The sequence below is a fragment of the Pantherophis guttatus genome, chromosome 2, assembly GCF_059756535.1.
Source record: "Pantherophis guttatus breed Tessera chromosome 2, ASM5975653v1, whole genome shotgun sequence".
Taxonomy (NCBI): Eukaryota; Metazoa; Chordata; class Lepidosauria; order Squamata; family Colubridae; genus Pantherophis; species Pantherophis guttatus.
This window is the reverse complement of record NC_142064.1, coordinates 115,329,185-115,346,713: the sequence shown is the minus strand read 5'-3', so window position 1 is coordinate 115,346,713 and position 17,529 is coordinate 115,329,185. Positions and strand designations below refer to the sequence as shown.

Sequence of the window (17,529 nt, the reverse complement as noted above, 5' to 3'; positions counted from 1 at the left end):
TAGAGTGGCTTATTAGAGACATTATGTAAATAGCAATAGCAATAGCACTAGTGGTGGGTTGCCCATGGTTCACACCGGTTCTATAGAACCAGTAGTAAAACCGGTGGGAGGCCCCACCCACCGACCCCAACGTCACCAAAACGCTTCTGCGCATGCGCAGAAGCACACACGCAAGCGAAGCAAGCGTGTGCGGCCCTGCTGCAAACTGGTAGTAAATGTAAGTAGAACCCACCCCTGGACAGCACTTAGATTTATATATCACTTCACAGTGCTTTGACAGCCCTCTCTAAACAGTTTAGAGTCAGCATATTGCTACCAACAATCTGGGTCCTAAAGACTCCTAATACAATAAAACTGATGATGCAGTGAAAAATATGTGGCTACAAGCCTACTGATGTAAAGTAGACTGAAATGTTGAAAAAAAAATATTTTATTTTTTTCTCCACATAAAACCATCCATAGTAGAAAAAGACATCTTATTCTTTGCTTTTATTCACATAAATGTATTCCCAGTTATATAATTTTTTTAAAAAGCTTTGTATTCAAGAATAACATTTATGTTTGCAGCCCGCTTAAGAAAACACCTTTTTAAGTTCATTAACATTCATCTCATCGATTATTATTAAAGTAGGATTTTGTCTTTAGAATCAGTATATTTGAAAATGACTGTATTGGGACTGTTGTTGTGTGCTTGGGGTATTATGTGGAGACAAATTTTGTTTCTTGAAAGACAAAGAATCCAAAAATTACACTCCCTTTCCATGCAAGGAAATTTGTGCTAAGGAGCATTTATAAATTATGATTATGCGCGTAACTGATCCCACGTGTGTCCAGCTGCTTAAACCGACAAAGGCTTTTTCCCGCCAAACCAAAGCACGCCCTTCTTTCCCAACAGCGCCTTAAAGTAACCGCGATCCACTCCGCCTTTCACCTCCTCATTTAGCCGTGGCTCCTCCTATTCTATTTCTTAACGCCACGCCCCCTGATAGAAACCCTGCCTTACTCCACTTAGATCGGCAGGAAGATAAACGTAGAAAACTCCAAGAGTTGTGCGCCGTCTCATTTGCGGTGCTACTTGAGGGAACTTCCTAAATCGGGGTAACAATACTTCCTATATGCCAGCAGAGGCGCAGCCCTAATTGTTACGAATTGTTCTGCTCTCTTCAGCGGGACGAAGACATTCTTCTGGAAAGCTTTCGGTACGTATTGCCCCCCCCCACTCCGTTTCAACCAGTTCATCGGAAGGTGGGAGCATCAACTGGGACTAAATTGTAAGCTCTTTTCATCGTTGTCTATTTCTCACCGGCTTCTCGGTCTCAGGGTTCTGGAGAGACTTATAAATTAATAATTAGGGAGATTGATGGCCTCTGTGCCCAGACTTTCCAATCGGAATAAGATCCAACACCAGCCTTCTTTAATAAGGACAATTATGTGCGACTATTTTTTTCCCCTCTTGCAGCAGAAAGCAGTTGGAAGGCAACATCTCAGTTTTGAGACATGATCTAGTACAGTGTTTCTCAACCTTGGTAGCTTGAAGATGGGTGGACTTCAACTCCCAGAATCCCCCAGGCAGCGTTGCTGGCTGGGGGATTCTGGGAGTTGAAGTCCACCCATCTTCAAGCTTCCAAGGTTGAGAAACACCGATCTAGTAGTTTGTTCCGCTGCGTCAAGTTTAAATTTGGAACTCTTTTGAGAATGCCGCGGCTGCTTGGTCCTTAATTCACTGTGCCCTTAAGAACTGCAGTGATAACGCCCAGGGCTTATTTTATTTTATTTTATTTTTGGACCCCATTAAGGCGAAAACCCAGCAGCTGCCTTCCTTAAAGAGAAAAAGGAGCTACGACTCCCAATTAGCAAAAGACAGAAGGTACCGTAAAGGGAGGAAGGGCATTGCCGTGACAAAAATCAAGGCAAGGGAGCCGTAAAGCCAAGCGCGGTGTCGCGGGAGGCTTCAGGAGAGAAAGCAGGAAGTGAGTGCCTTTTAATGGGAAGGGGGGGGGAGGGGAGACATGGCCCCCTGTTGCATTACATGTTGCGCGCGCGTGGGGAGGGGGGGGACACACACGACAAATCGCTGCATGAAAGCTTACTGGGGGGGGGGGGAGAATAGGGAACCCACAAATCAAGATAATCCTGTTAAACCTGCATATTCACTTCCTTGTTATTTATGCAAGTGTCCTGTAAGCCAGAACGGTATTGTGATTCCTATATTACGGAAAGAGAAAATCGGAGTTTCCACTGAAGAACTAAGGGGACTGTAGTACTTGTCCTGTAGTTCTTGTCCTGATTTGTGGTACAGGTAAGCCAAATAGGACGCCCTTACTTGGGAACAAGCTCTCAATACCTTGGTGGCGCAGCAGACTATAAAGTGCTGTTAAGTAGCACCAGCTACCTGCAATTACTGCAAGTTCAAATCTCACCAGGCTCAAGGTTGACTCAGCCTTCCATCCTTCCGAGGTAGGGAAAATGAGGACCCGGATTGTAGGGGCAATAAGCTGACTTTCTATAAAAAAAGAACACCGCTTGGGGGGGGGGCGAAAGCCCTACTAAGCAGGTATATACAAAAGTATTAAGGCTATTGCTTAACACATTATAAGCCGCCCTGAGTCTCCAGAGAAGGGCAGCATATAAATTGAACCAATAAATAAATAAATACAAACGGAATTCGGTGCGGTGTTTTCTGATTAACATTAATAGAGGCAAAATATGAGCTGACTTACAAGGACAAAAATATCACACCAAGTACATAGGTAGCAAGGTAATTCCCATTAAGTATTAAATGCTATTTGTTATTTTTAAATTTAGTTGTACAACTAATTCTACAGTTTTAGCATAGACTGTTAATGGGAATAAGAGGTTGGAAAGATGGTCTCACGTATATTTCTGGAAAGTCTTTCTGGAATCTATTTATAAGGATGGCTGGGACATTGAGTTTGGTGATGTATATGTACAGTGATCCTATTCCAGAGCAAAACCAAGATAATAAATCTAAAGGAAAGCATTCTGAAATAAAGGACTGTCCTTTATAGTAACATAATATGATTCATAACACAGTGATCATAGGTGTTGTTAAAATTGATACTCTACACAACTCACACCAGATTTTCTTATAAATAAACTTGCATGGATTTCAACAGCATGTTGACAAAAGAATGTGGGAGATATTAGGGTGTGGCAAGAAGCGGGTGCTTCTTGATTTAAAACATATTACAGTCATCATAGATGGCAATACCTAGGCATCCTTGGTTGTTTCTGAAAAAGCTAAGAAAGTTGTACTTGGTCAGTACTAGGGTGGGATGACATGGAACTATAATCTAGACTGAAATAAGAAAATTGGAAGAGAAGAATGGCAAAACACTTCCATGGTGTTGCCAAGAAAACTGCATGGATCTGTCTATTTACAGTGCTAATTGTGAGTTAGACTCTGCTCAAAGCAGTCTTGATACTTCATTTTACAAGGTATTAATTTAACTGTCTCCTGCTGTTTGAAGCCTATGTGGAGAAGGAAGTAAGGGCTGACAACAGAAAGGGAGATGAGAACGTGAGAAACAGAGACAAGAGCTTACGGAAGGCTTTCTAAATATCCTTAGATCCATCTGTCTAATGCTAACTTGCACTTACTGAGGGCATAGTAAAGGAAAATGAAGAAGAACAGGAAGCCACCACCTCCACCACCTTCACGGGGAGGCAAGGGGACTGCTGCAGCCAGACAAGTGAGTCATTATACATTTCTTCTTCTAACCTTTGACATGTGGAATCTTTAGGAAGGCCCTGATACTTGATTCTGTCACCATCTCTGAGGCTCTGGTGATGGTGGGAAGCTTTTACAATGGCTGTGTTGAGCTGTTGTAAGGATGGATTCTGCCTATGATCATGATTTTTTTTGTTTTACTTTGATTGTAACAATAACAGAGTTGGAAGGGACCTTGGAGGTCATCTAGTCCAACCCCCTGCTCACGCAGGAAACCTGTACTAGGGATTCTCGAACCGCCGAACTGCCGACCTTTCTGACCGATGGTGGTTATATATTTATATATTAGTTTTCATTGGATTGGGTTTTTTTACCTGTTGCAAGTTGCTCAGAGTTGCTTAGATGAGATGGGCAGACATACAAATTGAATAAATAATAATTCCAAAACATCAAGAGCAGCATTTGAACACCATTGGCACTGACAAAATCACCATCAGTCAGTTGCAGAAGGCAGCTTTACATCCTGCAACAATACATGTAATATTGAAAAATAATATGTGCATATCGCTGGTCCTTGGGATACCGTAGTGCTCATCACCGTAGTGCTCATCATTGCCAATTGAAAGTGACGTATGCTTTTTATTATCATGACTGTTGAAAATGTGCTCTAATTGTCCGTCAGAAATCCAAGAATTGGATCCTGCTGTTCCTTGTACAGGAAGAGATGGCATATTTTATGAAATCTCATACATATCAAACAAGATTCCTAAATTCCTATTCCTAACACAGCGTGACTCTATTGACTCTTTAATGACAACTTTAAGCCATTATGATTAGGCTCCAACAGAGGGGTCAATGGTTTTGACAAGAGCACAAAAAATAAAGCTTAAATCCCAATACAGCTATGCATGGAGTTAGTTAAAAGGGCACCACAATACAATAGTTCTTTTTCTTAGGTCCTAAAAAGTTCTTGAAAAAGATCTTATCCAATGAGATGAATATATTGATACTGATATTAAATGCCATGGATGTTTTAATTTAGAGCAGACCTGCATAAGTTGTAAATGGAAAGGGCCATATTGATAAATTAAAAATAATCACAGGCCACATAGGAAGAACTTGTGCTCTGATCAGCTGTTCAGTAGCTACCAGGGTGGTGTTATTGATTGAGCTGGTGATGTCAGTAAGGCCTGGGGGCATTGGAGACACTCAGCAGCAAATGACTGCCATTATTAATATAGAAAAACAAAACTTTTGTTGGGACAGTTTTTCACCCAACTTCCCCACATTAACATCTGCAATTTTATGTGTATAAACAATAACTTCCAAGTTTTCATTAAAACCATCTTTCTTTTTGTACAGCAGCCAGATTTATTTAACAAAAACTTTTAGTAAGATCTTTGATCTGTCACAGAGATGCTAGTTATTTTAGAGATCCTATACCAGACCAAGCCATTTTGTTCCCAAAGAAGCCAACTGAGTGCTAGATGGAAGGACTGCATATACTGTTTAGCAACTGGTACTTCCTATAGCAGTTGTATTAAGCATAATGATTAATAACTGTTGACAATTTTATCCATGAATTGACCTTTAAAAAAAGTTGGCTACATCCTAGGACAGTGACGGCTAACCTTTTCTGGACCGAGTGCCGAAAGCGCATGTGTGTGTGCGTGTACCCCCAAAATGCAATGTGCACGCCCCACGTATGCTCTCCACCCCCTGCTCATGTGCACACCCCATTCATGTGCCCCACTCCTCGCATGCACATGTAGCCCCCCTACATGTGCCCACAGCCCCCTGCATGTGCCCCACCCCCGTGCATGCACAGCAGAGACCTGAAGACCAGGTGGCTGGTGGGAGGCGCGCACGCATGCATGGTGGAGCTGAGCTGGGGCAATGCGTGCCATAGGTTCGCCATCACAGTTCTAGGATAATGAATTCCACAGTTTAACTGTGTTCTAGATAAATTACTTCCTTTTATATGTCCTCAATCCCCTTCCCTTGAAATATATGCTAATATAACCTTATGATAAAATTAGCACCATAAGAATTTATCTATGAAGCAAGCTCTAACTTGGTTAAGAAAGAGGCTTTTGTAGTTTACATGCTTGAATCCTATTATACAGATGGGTTTGCTGTTGGATTTCTCTCCTGAAAACATGATGGCTAGCAATGGAGAGGATGATCAAGAACTGGAAGCTGAATTCCTGGCTATTGTTGGAGGCCAACCGGATCCCAACCAGAAGCCAAATGGAAAAAGTAAGTGGACTCTAGGGTTTTTATGGGGTTGTTATGACTTAAAAGTAGTGATTTATGAGGTCTATGAAGTGGATATGTGCGGAGTTATTTTTTAAAAATTGCTGCTGCTTTCTTGCATCTTTCTGGAATTTTATTATTGGTATTTTTGTGCTGGTCTCTTCCAAACCAGCTCCACTGGCCTACAACAGAAATAAAGACAAGAAAACTTAACATCCATCAAATACTGTCCTTCAGAGACATGTTTTCACTTCTTTTCAGAAACTCAGTTGGAGGAAGGGGTTTTTACACGCAGGGATAAGTTATTACTTGGGAAAAACACCACCGCTAAGAAAGGTGGAATGGACCTTGTTCATATTTTTGGGGGACTCAATACTTCTATTCAGATACAGTATTCAGGAATAGAAAGAATAATCCAATCACCAATGCTCAGATGAAGCCGGGACTACTTGAGTGCTACAGATTCAGCATAATAATTGCTGAGAGAAAATCTTCATCTATGGCTTTATATACATTGGCTTCCAGGCCAAAAAAAAAAAAGAGATCTAGCATTGTCATTATCCTTGCTCACATGAAATCCAATACATGCAGAAGTTTCTCCCATATATATACAGTACATACATACATACATACATACATACATACATTCTCCCATATATATAATATTCTAAGGAAGCTAATGTCATTTGAACAACACTGGTGGGATTATAGAGTACTCACATGGTAAATTCAACCTGTGTTTGATGTCTGACTAAAGGGAGTACACTAGCAGTACCTACATATAAATTGGAGTAAATCTATGAATATTTGATGCTAAAGCAAATAGACTTGTAGCCTCTCTTGGGTATTTGATGAAAGATCTACTTTAGTCTTCCAAGTTTCAGACAAGTACAATCATCCCTTTAGAGTTTTTATTTTAAGATTATCATTTTGTGCATCACAGCTGTGTGATTATGTATTTATCCATTTTACCCTCTGCTGTATCTATGTAAGTTGTAAGTAATACAATCTTGAGCTGATTTCATGGCACACGAGAGTGACTGCTGGCTGATGCTGCTACTTTTTCTTTCTTAGCTCCTTTGCCAATGGAAGCTATTGAAAAAATGGCTGCCCTCTGTATGAAGGACCTTGATGAAGACGATGGGGTAGAAGAGGAAGATTTAGAAGATGATGATGAACTAATGGTAATAATACCTTGAGATCTAGTTAACACCCAGTCACTATGAAACATACTATGTTAGAGGTGGAAATGAAAGAAATGTAGTTCGGAACAGGATTTCATAACATTTCCTAGGTGTTATGCTATAGTGTCATACTCTGCATGCATACTCTGTTAGAAATAGGGAAAAAAAATCTCTTGTTTAAATTTCATATGTAGTTTTAACAATATATTGCTCTGATTTGCAGGCTGAACTAACAGAAGTACTCGAAGAAGATGGTAAGGCCCCAGATGCTGTGGTACCTGCTGCTACTAAGGTGCATATTTTCATATCAACTTGGCTTTGTTGTTCTTGCTTACTTTTAAGTTGCAACTCCAAAAAAATTGTCCCAAAAGGTAATTTGTGTACCTTTTTGTGCCATGGGTTCATTGGTATCCCCCATTGTAACCCCTACCTTTTCACCGGAAAAGGTAGAAACCAAAGCCCTACACTCCTTCACAAGAATTCCGCCCACTCACTGGTATAGGTATGTGGGCAATACTTGGGTGAAGATCAAAACACAGGAATTGGAGGCATTCACCAAACACATCAACTCTGGACAGATACATCAAATTCACATGGGAAGATATTAAGGAAAATAGTCTAGCCTTCCTGGACTGTGCAGCACACATTAAGGAAGACAGAAGCCTTAACACTGAAGTTTACAGAAAACCCCCACACAGATCAATATTTACATTTTGATTCCCACCACCGATTGGCACACAAAATGGGGGTCATCAGAACCTTACATCACCTAGCTGAAGGTCTGCCTACCAGCAAAGATGGGAAAGAAAAAGAACGTAAACACATCAAGGAAGCCCTCAGAATGTGTGTCTATCCCAAGTGGGACTTCATCAAATCTCAGAAAAGACCCTCCAGGAGCTCTTCCATAACAGACAATGGAGAGAACAATAAACAAAGCAACCTTGTCATTCCGTATGTTGCAGGCATATTGGAAAAGCTCAGGAGGATCTTCAGCCAACATAACATACGTGCACACTTCAAACCCAAGAATACAGTAAGGCAGAAGCTTGTCCACCCTAAGGATAAAACACCCAGACAGAAACTGAGCAACTAGGTATATGCAGTACAATGCAGTGAGCCATGTGCAGATCTGTACATTGGGGAAACAAAATAACCACTTCATAAACTCATGGCGCAACATAGGTGAACAAACACATCAGGACTAGATTCAGCAGTCCATCTGCATTTAAAAGACACAGGCCGCTCTTTTGAAAACAACAAAGTCCATACTTTGGACAGAGAGGATCGCTGGTTTGAAATGGGTTAAAGAGCCCATTTATGTAAAATTTGAACAGTCCTCTCTCAACAGAGGGGGAGGGATACGACATCATCTATCTCTAATCTATAACAGTACTTTCAACAGCTCCAAGAAGGCTCCACACCCATTTGCACAGGTGACCCTGATGACACAGATAAACCTCCAGGTGACCTTAATGACTCGCTAAAAGAATGCAAATGACCAGCTGTCTGCAAGAAGTGTAAATCCTTGTCCCATTCCCCACCATCCAATCAGAGCTGAAGAAGCTTCTTGGATGAGAAGCAAAACATCCTCAAAGACAAACCAGAAAGTCCAGTTGCCTCTTGAAAAAAGCACCTTTGGGTCACATATCTTTGCAGTGCTTTCTGTGCCTTCCTTGCACCCTCTTACACGCTTCCCATCCCTTGTCACTCTCATGCAGCCTCCCCAACTCTTGCAGACTCTCTTACCCTCACCACATCTTGCTCGCACCCTTGCACATCTCTACACACCCTCCCTGTGCTTTCCACGCACCACATTGTGCCCTCTCCCATCCAGTAGCAGCCACTTGCCTGCCTGCCTGCCTGCCTGCCTGCTTGAAAGCCACTGTGGGCTTGCAATTTTGTGCCATCAATACCACTGATTTGGTTGTGGGAAGAAGTCGCCTCACTTAATGGGATTTGGTTAACAATGACAATGACACGGATTGTCATCATTAAGTAATGCAGTCACATTTACATCCATATCACTAAGAGATGGACAGTGCCAGTTGCCGGTGTAAATCAAGGACTACCTGTATTGCCTCTTTCAAAGCTCATGGAATCATTCTTCCCCCAAGGAAGTGGATTCTATCTTATGGATCCAATACCATGTGATCTCCCTAATGTCACTAGCTAGGAGAGGTAGTCCCTGTAAGTAAAGTACTGTTATAGATTAGAGATAGATGATGTCGTATCCCCCCCCCCTCTGTTGAGAGAGGACTGTTCAAATTTGACATAAATGGGCTCTTTAACCCATTTCAAACCAGCCATCCTCTCTGTCCAAAGTATGAACTTTGTTGTTTTCAAAAGAGCGGCCTGTGTCTTTTAAATGCAGATAGACTGCTGAATCTAATCCTGATGTGTTTGTTCACCTATGTTGTGCCATGAGTTTATGAAGTGGTTGTTTTGTTTCCCCAATGTACAGATCTGCACATGGCTCACTGCATTGTACTGCATATACCTAGTTGCTCAGTTTCTGTCTGGTGTTTTATCCTTAGGGTGGACAAGCTTCTGCCTTACTGTATTCTTGGGTTTGAAGTGTGCACGTATGTTATGTTGGCTGAAGATCCTCCTGAGCTTTTCCAATATGCCTGCAACATACGGAATGACAAGGTTGCTTCGTTTATTGTTTTCTTCATTATCTGTTGTGGAGGAGCTCCTGGAGGGTCTTTTTTGAGATTTGATGAAGTGCAAGATTTACTAAAAGTGGCTGAGTTAGCACCTGAGAGTCCTGTTTACTCAAGAATAACAGGATCAAATTCTTCCCAACTAATCAAGCTGACCCTGCTCCATCTGCCCACAATCACACATCTAACCCCCCTCCCCCCTCACCAGTTCCTAGAACTCACACTGTCAGGCTTTCCAATCAACCCACTACCCCTCCAGACACCGTCTTAAATGCACTTATGCAACAATCTTAACAGCAGACCTATAAAATCCATAGTAATAAATTTTGCTGTAGCTTTTTTCCTCATGTCTAGAAAATGTACAACCCAGCAACAATTAATCATGTGTCCCTAGGCAAAGAATATAACAATAATTTGAATTAAGGCAATAAGGATCCCAGAAATAAAAAGCTTATCTAAAAAGCAATCTGTTTGAGCAGTTGTTGTGCAAATTTCTGGGTGGACATAAATAAATTAGAAAGATAGAACAGCATTTCTTTTTAAAAGAGTGTAAAAGAGTGTATAATTTTGATTCCAAGTTAGTAGTCTGTCCCCTTTTTTTGCCAGGAATATGATTTTCCTTCTCTTATATTGCTGTTTATGGTTTATTGCTGGAGGGGGAAAAACATATCCTGGGACTCCTGGTTTGACCTCAGATGTATACTATGCCACAGAGTAACTCTTCTGCAATTGAACTAATGTTGGCTTTCTGTAAAAAATAAGAATTGGTGTTGTGCTTTGCTAGGAACACGGTGCTCCAGCTGCTTCCAACACATCTGAATCCATTTTGCTGGAAAGACTGGCTATGTACAAGGTTGCTATTGCTAATGCAAAACAAGCTGGGGAAAGTTCCAAAATGCGTCGCTATGAAAGAGGCCTCAAAGTAAGTCACCAAATATTTGCTGGGATAAATGTATTAGATCTTTAGTGTTTCTTAATAACATTAATAGGAAGCTTGTGCTGGAAAGGACTTTTGTGCCTTTCACACCTAGAACTTTCCATTGTGAAAGTATTTCTATTGGAAGCCATCACTAATCATTTCATGTTTCGTTGCCCAGTAGTACAAGTAAGTCTATTTTTTAGTGCTAGCTTTGAGAGTGGCAAGGGAATGTCAGTTCTATACAGGATGCTAGAGTACAGTAGTGACATGGTTAGCCATTGGGATCTCACCTGATTTGAGAATTAAAACCTTTACTGATCTTGGCAAGATGCAGAAGTTATGGAAAGACTTGGGTAAGGTTTACAAGACTCTTGGAGGTACTAACAAAGCTATAAGTAGATGGGGCCAGTGGGAGGAAACCCAAGATAAAGATGGAGCTTTGACAGATATGGAAAGTGTCACATGAGCAGCTGATAAATGAAACGAGAAATGCTTTTTTCTAACTTCAGTGGTAGATAACCATTGTTTCCCATGAGGATTTTATAATGCTCCAGTCTTATCTGTCTTGAAGATCCTTTTGGTGTGGGTAAAGGATGTGATTTTTAAAAACCATGTCCTTTTACCGGGGGCATACTCAATTTATGGATGAACCTGTAAGCTGCTTTTATTATATGAAGCCTTTTTTCCCAGACTCTAGAAAACCTATTGACCTCTGTACGGAAAGGCAAAAAGATAGATGAAGATGAGATTCCTCCACCAGTAGCTACAGGAAAGAGTAGTAATTGCCCGCAGGCTGCTTCTTTGAAGACCGCTCCAATCTCACAACCCTCCACAGCAGAAGAAAGTGAAGTGTTAACCAATCACTTTACTCCAGAGCCACCAACTGCAGCTCTTGAACAATCACCATCTATATCATCCCCTGGGTTACAGCTGCCTCCCAAAGTTCCACCACCAAAACTTCCAAAACCAAAGATTTCTCCAACAACTGGCCCACCACTCAATTCCTCAGAAACACCACTGGAAACATCTGCCCCAACAGCATCTTCCCTTTCATCAGGTTAGTACTGAAAAATATGACCCAGCTTAAAGTGTCTAAGAGAGGAAAGATGTGATTCATATTGGGAAATATAATTTTCTGCAGAAGAAACAGTCTAAAGCTTAGTTTAGCTTTGATTCTGGATCCAGTACTGTTTTTGAAGAGCTGAGTACAAGGTAGTTCAAAGGACTAACTAAAATGCCACGAGAAAGTGACAAGCTTTCTAGCTCTCCAAAGTCTCTATCATCTCAGTCAGCCCAAAAGGTAGGAAAGGAGAAAAAGCAGTAGAGAAATCTGTCAATTTTATCGGGTATCATGATTGTGAGGTCTATATGTCAACCATCCCACACAGTCATCTAACAAAGAAAGAGATGCAGCTAGGACACTATAGCAGATTCTCCAGGTTGGAAATTCCAGACTGACATAATGAATTACAGAGAAGAGCTGTTAATAGGGCCAGGAGAAGGGAGATTTAGGTACAACCCTGTTGATGCTCATGAAAATAAAACGGAAAGAAGTCTGAAAAAGAAAATTAGAATACAGAACAATTATAGTAAGTTGTTTTGCAGGACTTAGAGACCTCAGTGGATTAATATTTATATTAGCTAAGTAATTGTAATAAGTATATAGGAGCTCTCTCTTTCTCTTATGTCTAACTATTACTTTACTTTTGGACCATTATTCGTATTAGGATCTTTTTTAATGTTCAGCACCTTAATGTCTGAGATTTGGATTTGATTTAATCTTCCTTGCATCATTTTGAATTGCCTGGAACTTAATTTAGCATTAATTTTGTGTATAGCTAGGATTCTTCAGTTAGTTTCACCAAGAAACTTGGCATGTTGTAGCCAAGATACAACATGCTTTTTGTTCATTGACTAGGTCTGATAACAGCAGCTGAAAGGATTAAAAAGGATAGAATCAAAGCAAGCTTTATTTTTGTTCTTCTCAGATCCCATGCATTTGATGTCTTGTGTTTGATAGAAACCACTTAAAAAAATCTGTTGCCAATCATAAACCTTTGAAGTTGGGCCAGAGCATAAATCACAGTAAAACCTTGTGCTAATATTTTCTTTTGGGAGTGCATAGCCTTAGCAGAACCACCGAGATCTAAAGAATAGCTTACGTACTCATGGTGTGTTCTTAAGCCACTATTCCTTGTGGTAATTTGCTTTTGAAACAGAGGTGATTTTTGAAAAGCATCTGACAAATTTCATGATGGCCTGCCGATCAAAAGGGGTAGTTAGAGACATACAATTCTTGGAACAAATCAGTGAGGGTCTCTTACTCCCAGTTCATCAGATCACTTTGATAGAGAAGATAGCATTGTGATCAGCCACTAGTTTCTGATACGTTAGAACTGTATTTTATGCAGTTCTTCCTACACCAAGTATAAATTTGTGTGCCGCAATATAAGTAGAAAAGTAAATTGCAAATACATGTATTGCAATAGTGACTTGTTCAAATATTTATATATATTTATATTCTTGATTAAAGTATAGAAGCTGGAAAGCATAATAGCATGTCTCTCACATACACCCTTCAAGTAATTTTTGATGCTTAGCAACAGCCCCAGAATTTTTCCAAAAGTGCTTTTCTTCCTATGGCTGAGCAGTCACCCAGCTGATTTTGAGTCTACATTGGGAGTAGAACTCACAGTCTTCAAGTTTCTAACTCAGTGCTTTAACTTTTACACTGAACTGGCTCTACATTTAGATGCTTACAATTATAATATAAACTAATTAGGAATAGCAACAGCACTTAGACTTATATACCGCTTCACAGTGCTTTACAGCCCTCTCTAAGAGGTTTACAGGGTCAGCATATTGCCCGCAACAATCTGGGTCCTCATTTTACTCATCTTGGAAGGATGGAAGGCTGAGTCAATCTTGAGCTGGTCATAACTCCTGGCAATGAGCAGAATCAGCCTACAATACTGACTGACTCAGTCCATATTTTGTAAGCATTTAATTTTTTTTATCTCACTTGTAGTGAAAGAAAAAAAATTAGCAAAAAGAAAAACATATAAAAAGTATTTATTTCTAACTGTGTTTTTATGGTTTTAATTGATGATGTTCACCACCCAATGTGAATTGGATTGAGATGGGTTGCTATAGAGATTGAATGAATAAATAAATTGGATAGCTCCCTTTAATTTTTCCTCCCATTCTTTCCTTCTTCCCTACATGCTTTATTAATTTAAAGATGGAAAATTCTATGAAGATTTTTATAATGTTTTTATTAAACATTATAGCTAAACAGACACAAACTAATGTAGACTACAAAAAATAAAAGAATAAAAAGAAACAATAGCGCAAAAAGAATTGAAAAAGAATACAAAAAAGAAAAAGATAAGAGTATAGGAATAGGAAAGACATCCTGATATAGTCAGTTGGTGCCATCACTGACTATTGGGGGCGAGTCATTGGCCCCCACGGAGAGGGCTCGCAACTTGGATGTCCTCCTGGACTCACGGCTGTCTTTGGAAGAGCACTTGACGGCTGTGGCCAGGGGGACTTTTTATCGGGTCTGCCTGATTCGCCAGTTGCGTCCCTTTCTGGATCGGGACTCGTTAAATACAGTCACTCATGCTCTCGTTACTTCCCACCTGGACTACTGCAATGCTCTCTACATGGGGCTCCCCTTGAGCACCCGGAGGCTCCAGCTGGTCCAGAATGCGGCCGCGCGGGTGGTTATGGGAGCGGCGTGGCGCTCCCATGTGACCCCCCTCCTGCGTGAGCTGCACTGGCTCCCGATGGTCTTCCAGGTATGCTTCAAGGTTTTGGTTACCACTTTTAGAGCGCTCCATGGCATCGGACTGGGGTATTTACGAGACCGCCTTCTGCTACCAATAGCCTCTCACCGACCAGTACGCTCCCATAGAGAGGGGCTTCTCAGGGTGCCGTCGGCCAAACAGTGTCGACTGGCGGCCCCCAGGGGGAGAGCCTTCTCTGTGGGAGCACCTACCATCTGGAACGAGCTCCCCCCAGAGATAACGGAGGATCCCGGATCTGCGCACGTTTCATCGTGCTCTCAAAACTTTTTTATTTCAGCAGGCTGGCCTGGCCTAACTCTCCCTTTTAAATTTTTAAATCGTTTGATTTGTTTTATAAATTGGGTGTTTTAATTTGTGTTTCAGCCAAAATATTTAATAATTTTAAGGGACTTTTAATGTTTGTATTATCTGTATTTTATCTTGGCTGTTCACCGCCCTTAGTCCTCCGGGAGTAGGGCGGTATAGAAATTTGATAAATAAATAAATAAATATAATAAAAAAGAAGTGACTTCCTCCATACAATCAGGATAAACAATTTTAACAACTTATCACCTTCTGTAAAAATACAACAAACAATCTCTTCATCCCCTATCTCATCTCTTACCTATAAACAAATCCTTAAAACCTTGTCATTCAGTCCTAGTCAGCAGAAGTCCATTAAGGAAAATTCTGTGAAGTTACCTATGATCATGGACCTTGTATAACCTGAAATTCAACACATGGTAATTCAACCTTTTTTGGCTGGAGGAGTTGAATGCCCCTTCACGTTGGGGCAAACTCTGGGGTCATGGCAGTGTGGCTCTAGTTGGGCCCCATTCATTCTGCTCCCTTCTTCCCCATCTTTCAGTCATAATCTCTATTTTTATTGTGATTAGATATAATACTTTTATGATTATTTCTTTTAATGTAAGCCACCCAGTGTCGCTTTGCAGCAAGATGGGTGGCAAACAAATTTAATAAACAAACTAGCTGCAAGCCTGAGAAAGGCCTGCTTGCCTGCTCTGCTTTCCCCAGTCTGTGCCGAGTGACCCTCACAGTCGCCGTTCATACAGAGTCGTGAGCTTGGGTTGGACTCTTACTAAACCCCAATTCAGGAGCCTGGAGTTTTGTAGCACCAAAATTAGTATTAGGGGGTAACTTAATCTTTTGTATGCTCAGTTTACCTTCTGTGCAGGTTTGTTGAGTAGAATGCATGCACATATATGCACTCTTAGATGGCTACATAAATTGTGACAGCTTCCCTCTTTGCCCTTAGATGCTCTGAGCTCCAGCACTCAAGCTGTCCTGCAAGCCAGAGTACGGGAATATAAACTGGCTGCCCTGCGTTCTAAGCAAGAAGGTGACAATGAAATGGCCACCAAATATTACCGCCTGGCAAAGGTAGGTGTGTTTTCACAGTAAAGTAACTGTGACTTTTTAAAAAAAAAAGAAAAAAAAATCATCACTGGGGAAATTAGCAAGGAAGAAAACGTTTCCATTGTTTTTCTACCTGCTCTCAAAACTCTTGTTATACCCAGTAAATAATGTGGCTTGCTTGGCCTGGCATAACATGGGAACCCAGCTGCTATATTTTGTAATCCATGTATGAGCCAATCATGATGATGAAAAAAGGTATAATTTAAAGAAAGAGATAAACCAGACCAATATATGGAGCAGGCACAAAAGCTAGAATTTGCATAGGTTGGGTTTTGCTCTATATTCTAGGATGGCTCACATTCAGATATATCATATGATTCTGATGTTAGTCACTTCACTTCACTAACATCACCAAAATTAGGCCAATGCCTTTGCCTGAATTGTCCAGTTTTTATGACAATTATGCAAACGCAGCCATTCAAATGAAAGCTTATGTAGTATTTTGGCTTCAGGAGAGTCTGTGTCTCCTGCCACTGTTCCTGTAGTTCTTTTTTCATCTTCCCCCCTTTGGATAAGAGGGTTCTGTCTGACAGGCTGAAAGTACAGATAACCGAGATAATGAATGTGGAATGTTTCTGTCTCATGCAGCCAGTAAAAACTACTTGCTGGGGAAACTGTAAGTAGAATATGAAGCAACTGCTGTATTTCCTCTATTGCTTGGCAACTTCTCTGATCCACTCCTCTTATGAAGTGGTTGGCAAAATTCAGATTTAGGTTTCATGCTTTTTTCATCCAAAATTCAAATGTGAAATTTAATTGCTCAGTCACAGTAGTTTTTTATCTAAAAATGTACAGGTAATCCTTGACTTACAGTTGGGACTGGAATTTCCTTCATAAATTGGGGCGATTGTAAAACTACTTATCATCTGACCGGATGTGATTTTATTACCATTTTTACCGCAGTCTTTAAGCAAATCCAGCTTCTCCAATGGATTTTTTTTTTTGCTGGAAACCAGTATAAAAGAATGCAGAGTGTAATTTACCTGACTCAAATTGCAATTATGTGACCATAGGTGGGGCTGCAGTGGCATAAATGGAAGTACAGGTCATAAAGCACTTTTTCTGAGGCCATCATAACTTTGAACTGTTGTTAAATAAGGAGCTGTAAGTCGAGGACAATGTGTATAGAAGAACAAACACTTACTTGCCTGTATTCATGTTTTTCAGAGTTTTGAGCCTATTTTAGAATCTCTTGATAAAGGAGAAGCTGTAGATCTCAGCAATCTGCCGCCACCTCCAGGTGAGAATGGAAAATAGGCTATATTTGTCTTAGGCATTATCTTTGTTGAGAATTTGATTATATAGATCTTGCACCAGAAAGTCAAATCAGATGGCAGTGAAGTTAGTAAGTCTTGTTTCTTTTAGAGTTTCATTGTCAAGTGCCTGCATTGAAACATGAAACATTAGTCAGATTACTAGATGAAAGTAAGTGGAAGCTTATTGATTTGTTCCTCAACCCAAAGTATGGAATAATCCCAAACAAGATATTAGTTATTATAAAAGCTAGGCATTCTAAACACAGACCTTTAACAAAACACTGGAATAATCCTTGAGTGACAACTGCTTTTCATCTAGGTATAAACAGTGA

At 40.5% G+C, this 17,529-nt stretch overlaps 1 protein-coding gene across 6 annotated transcripts in view; it reads left to right on the top strand.

Moving 5' to 3' along the window:
• Positions 1 to 996: 996 nt before the first annotated feature.
• The window catches only part of CC2D1A (coiled-coil and C2 domain containing 1A), a 55,858-nt gene continuing 39,325 nt past the window's right edge, over positions 997 to 17,529 (top strand). For 2 of the 6 annotated variants that reach the window (XM_060683457.2, XM_087888602.1), the window contains exons 1-9: positions 997 to 1,199; positions 3,591 to 3,713; positions 5,818 to 5,950; positions 7,022 to 7,131; positions 7,355 to 7,423; positions 10,579 to 10,716; positions 11,404 to 11,770; positions 15,781 to 15,905; positions 17,109 to 17,181. In XM_060683457.2, the coding sequence (XP_060539440.1) occupies positions 3,642 to 3,713; positions 5,818 to 5,950; positions 7,022 to 7,131; positions 7,355 to 7,423; positions 10,579 to 10,716; positions 11,404 to 11,770; positions 15,781 to 15,905; positions 17,109 to 17,181 (1,087 nt within the window). In that variant the 5' untranslated portion in view covers positions 997 to 1,199; positions 3,591 to 3,641. Of the gene's footprint in view, positions 1,272 to 1,796; positions 2,300 to 3,590; positions 3,714 to 5,817; positions 5,951 to 7,021; positions 7,132 to 7,354; positions 7,424 to 10,578; positions 10,717 to 11,403; positions 11,771 to 15,780; positions 15,906 to 17,108; positions 17,182 to 17,529 lie in introns of those variants that run through there. The other 4 variants (XM_034434394.3, XM_034434398.3, XM_060683459.2 and 1 more) reach the window with 3 other exon arrangements.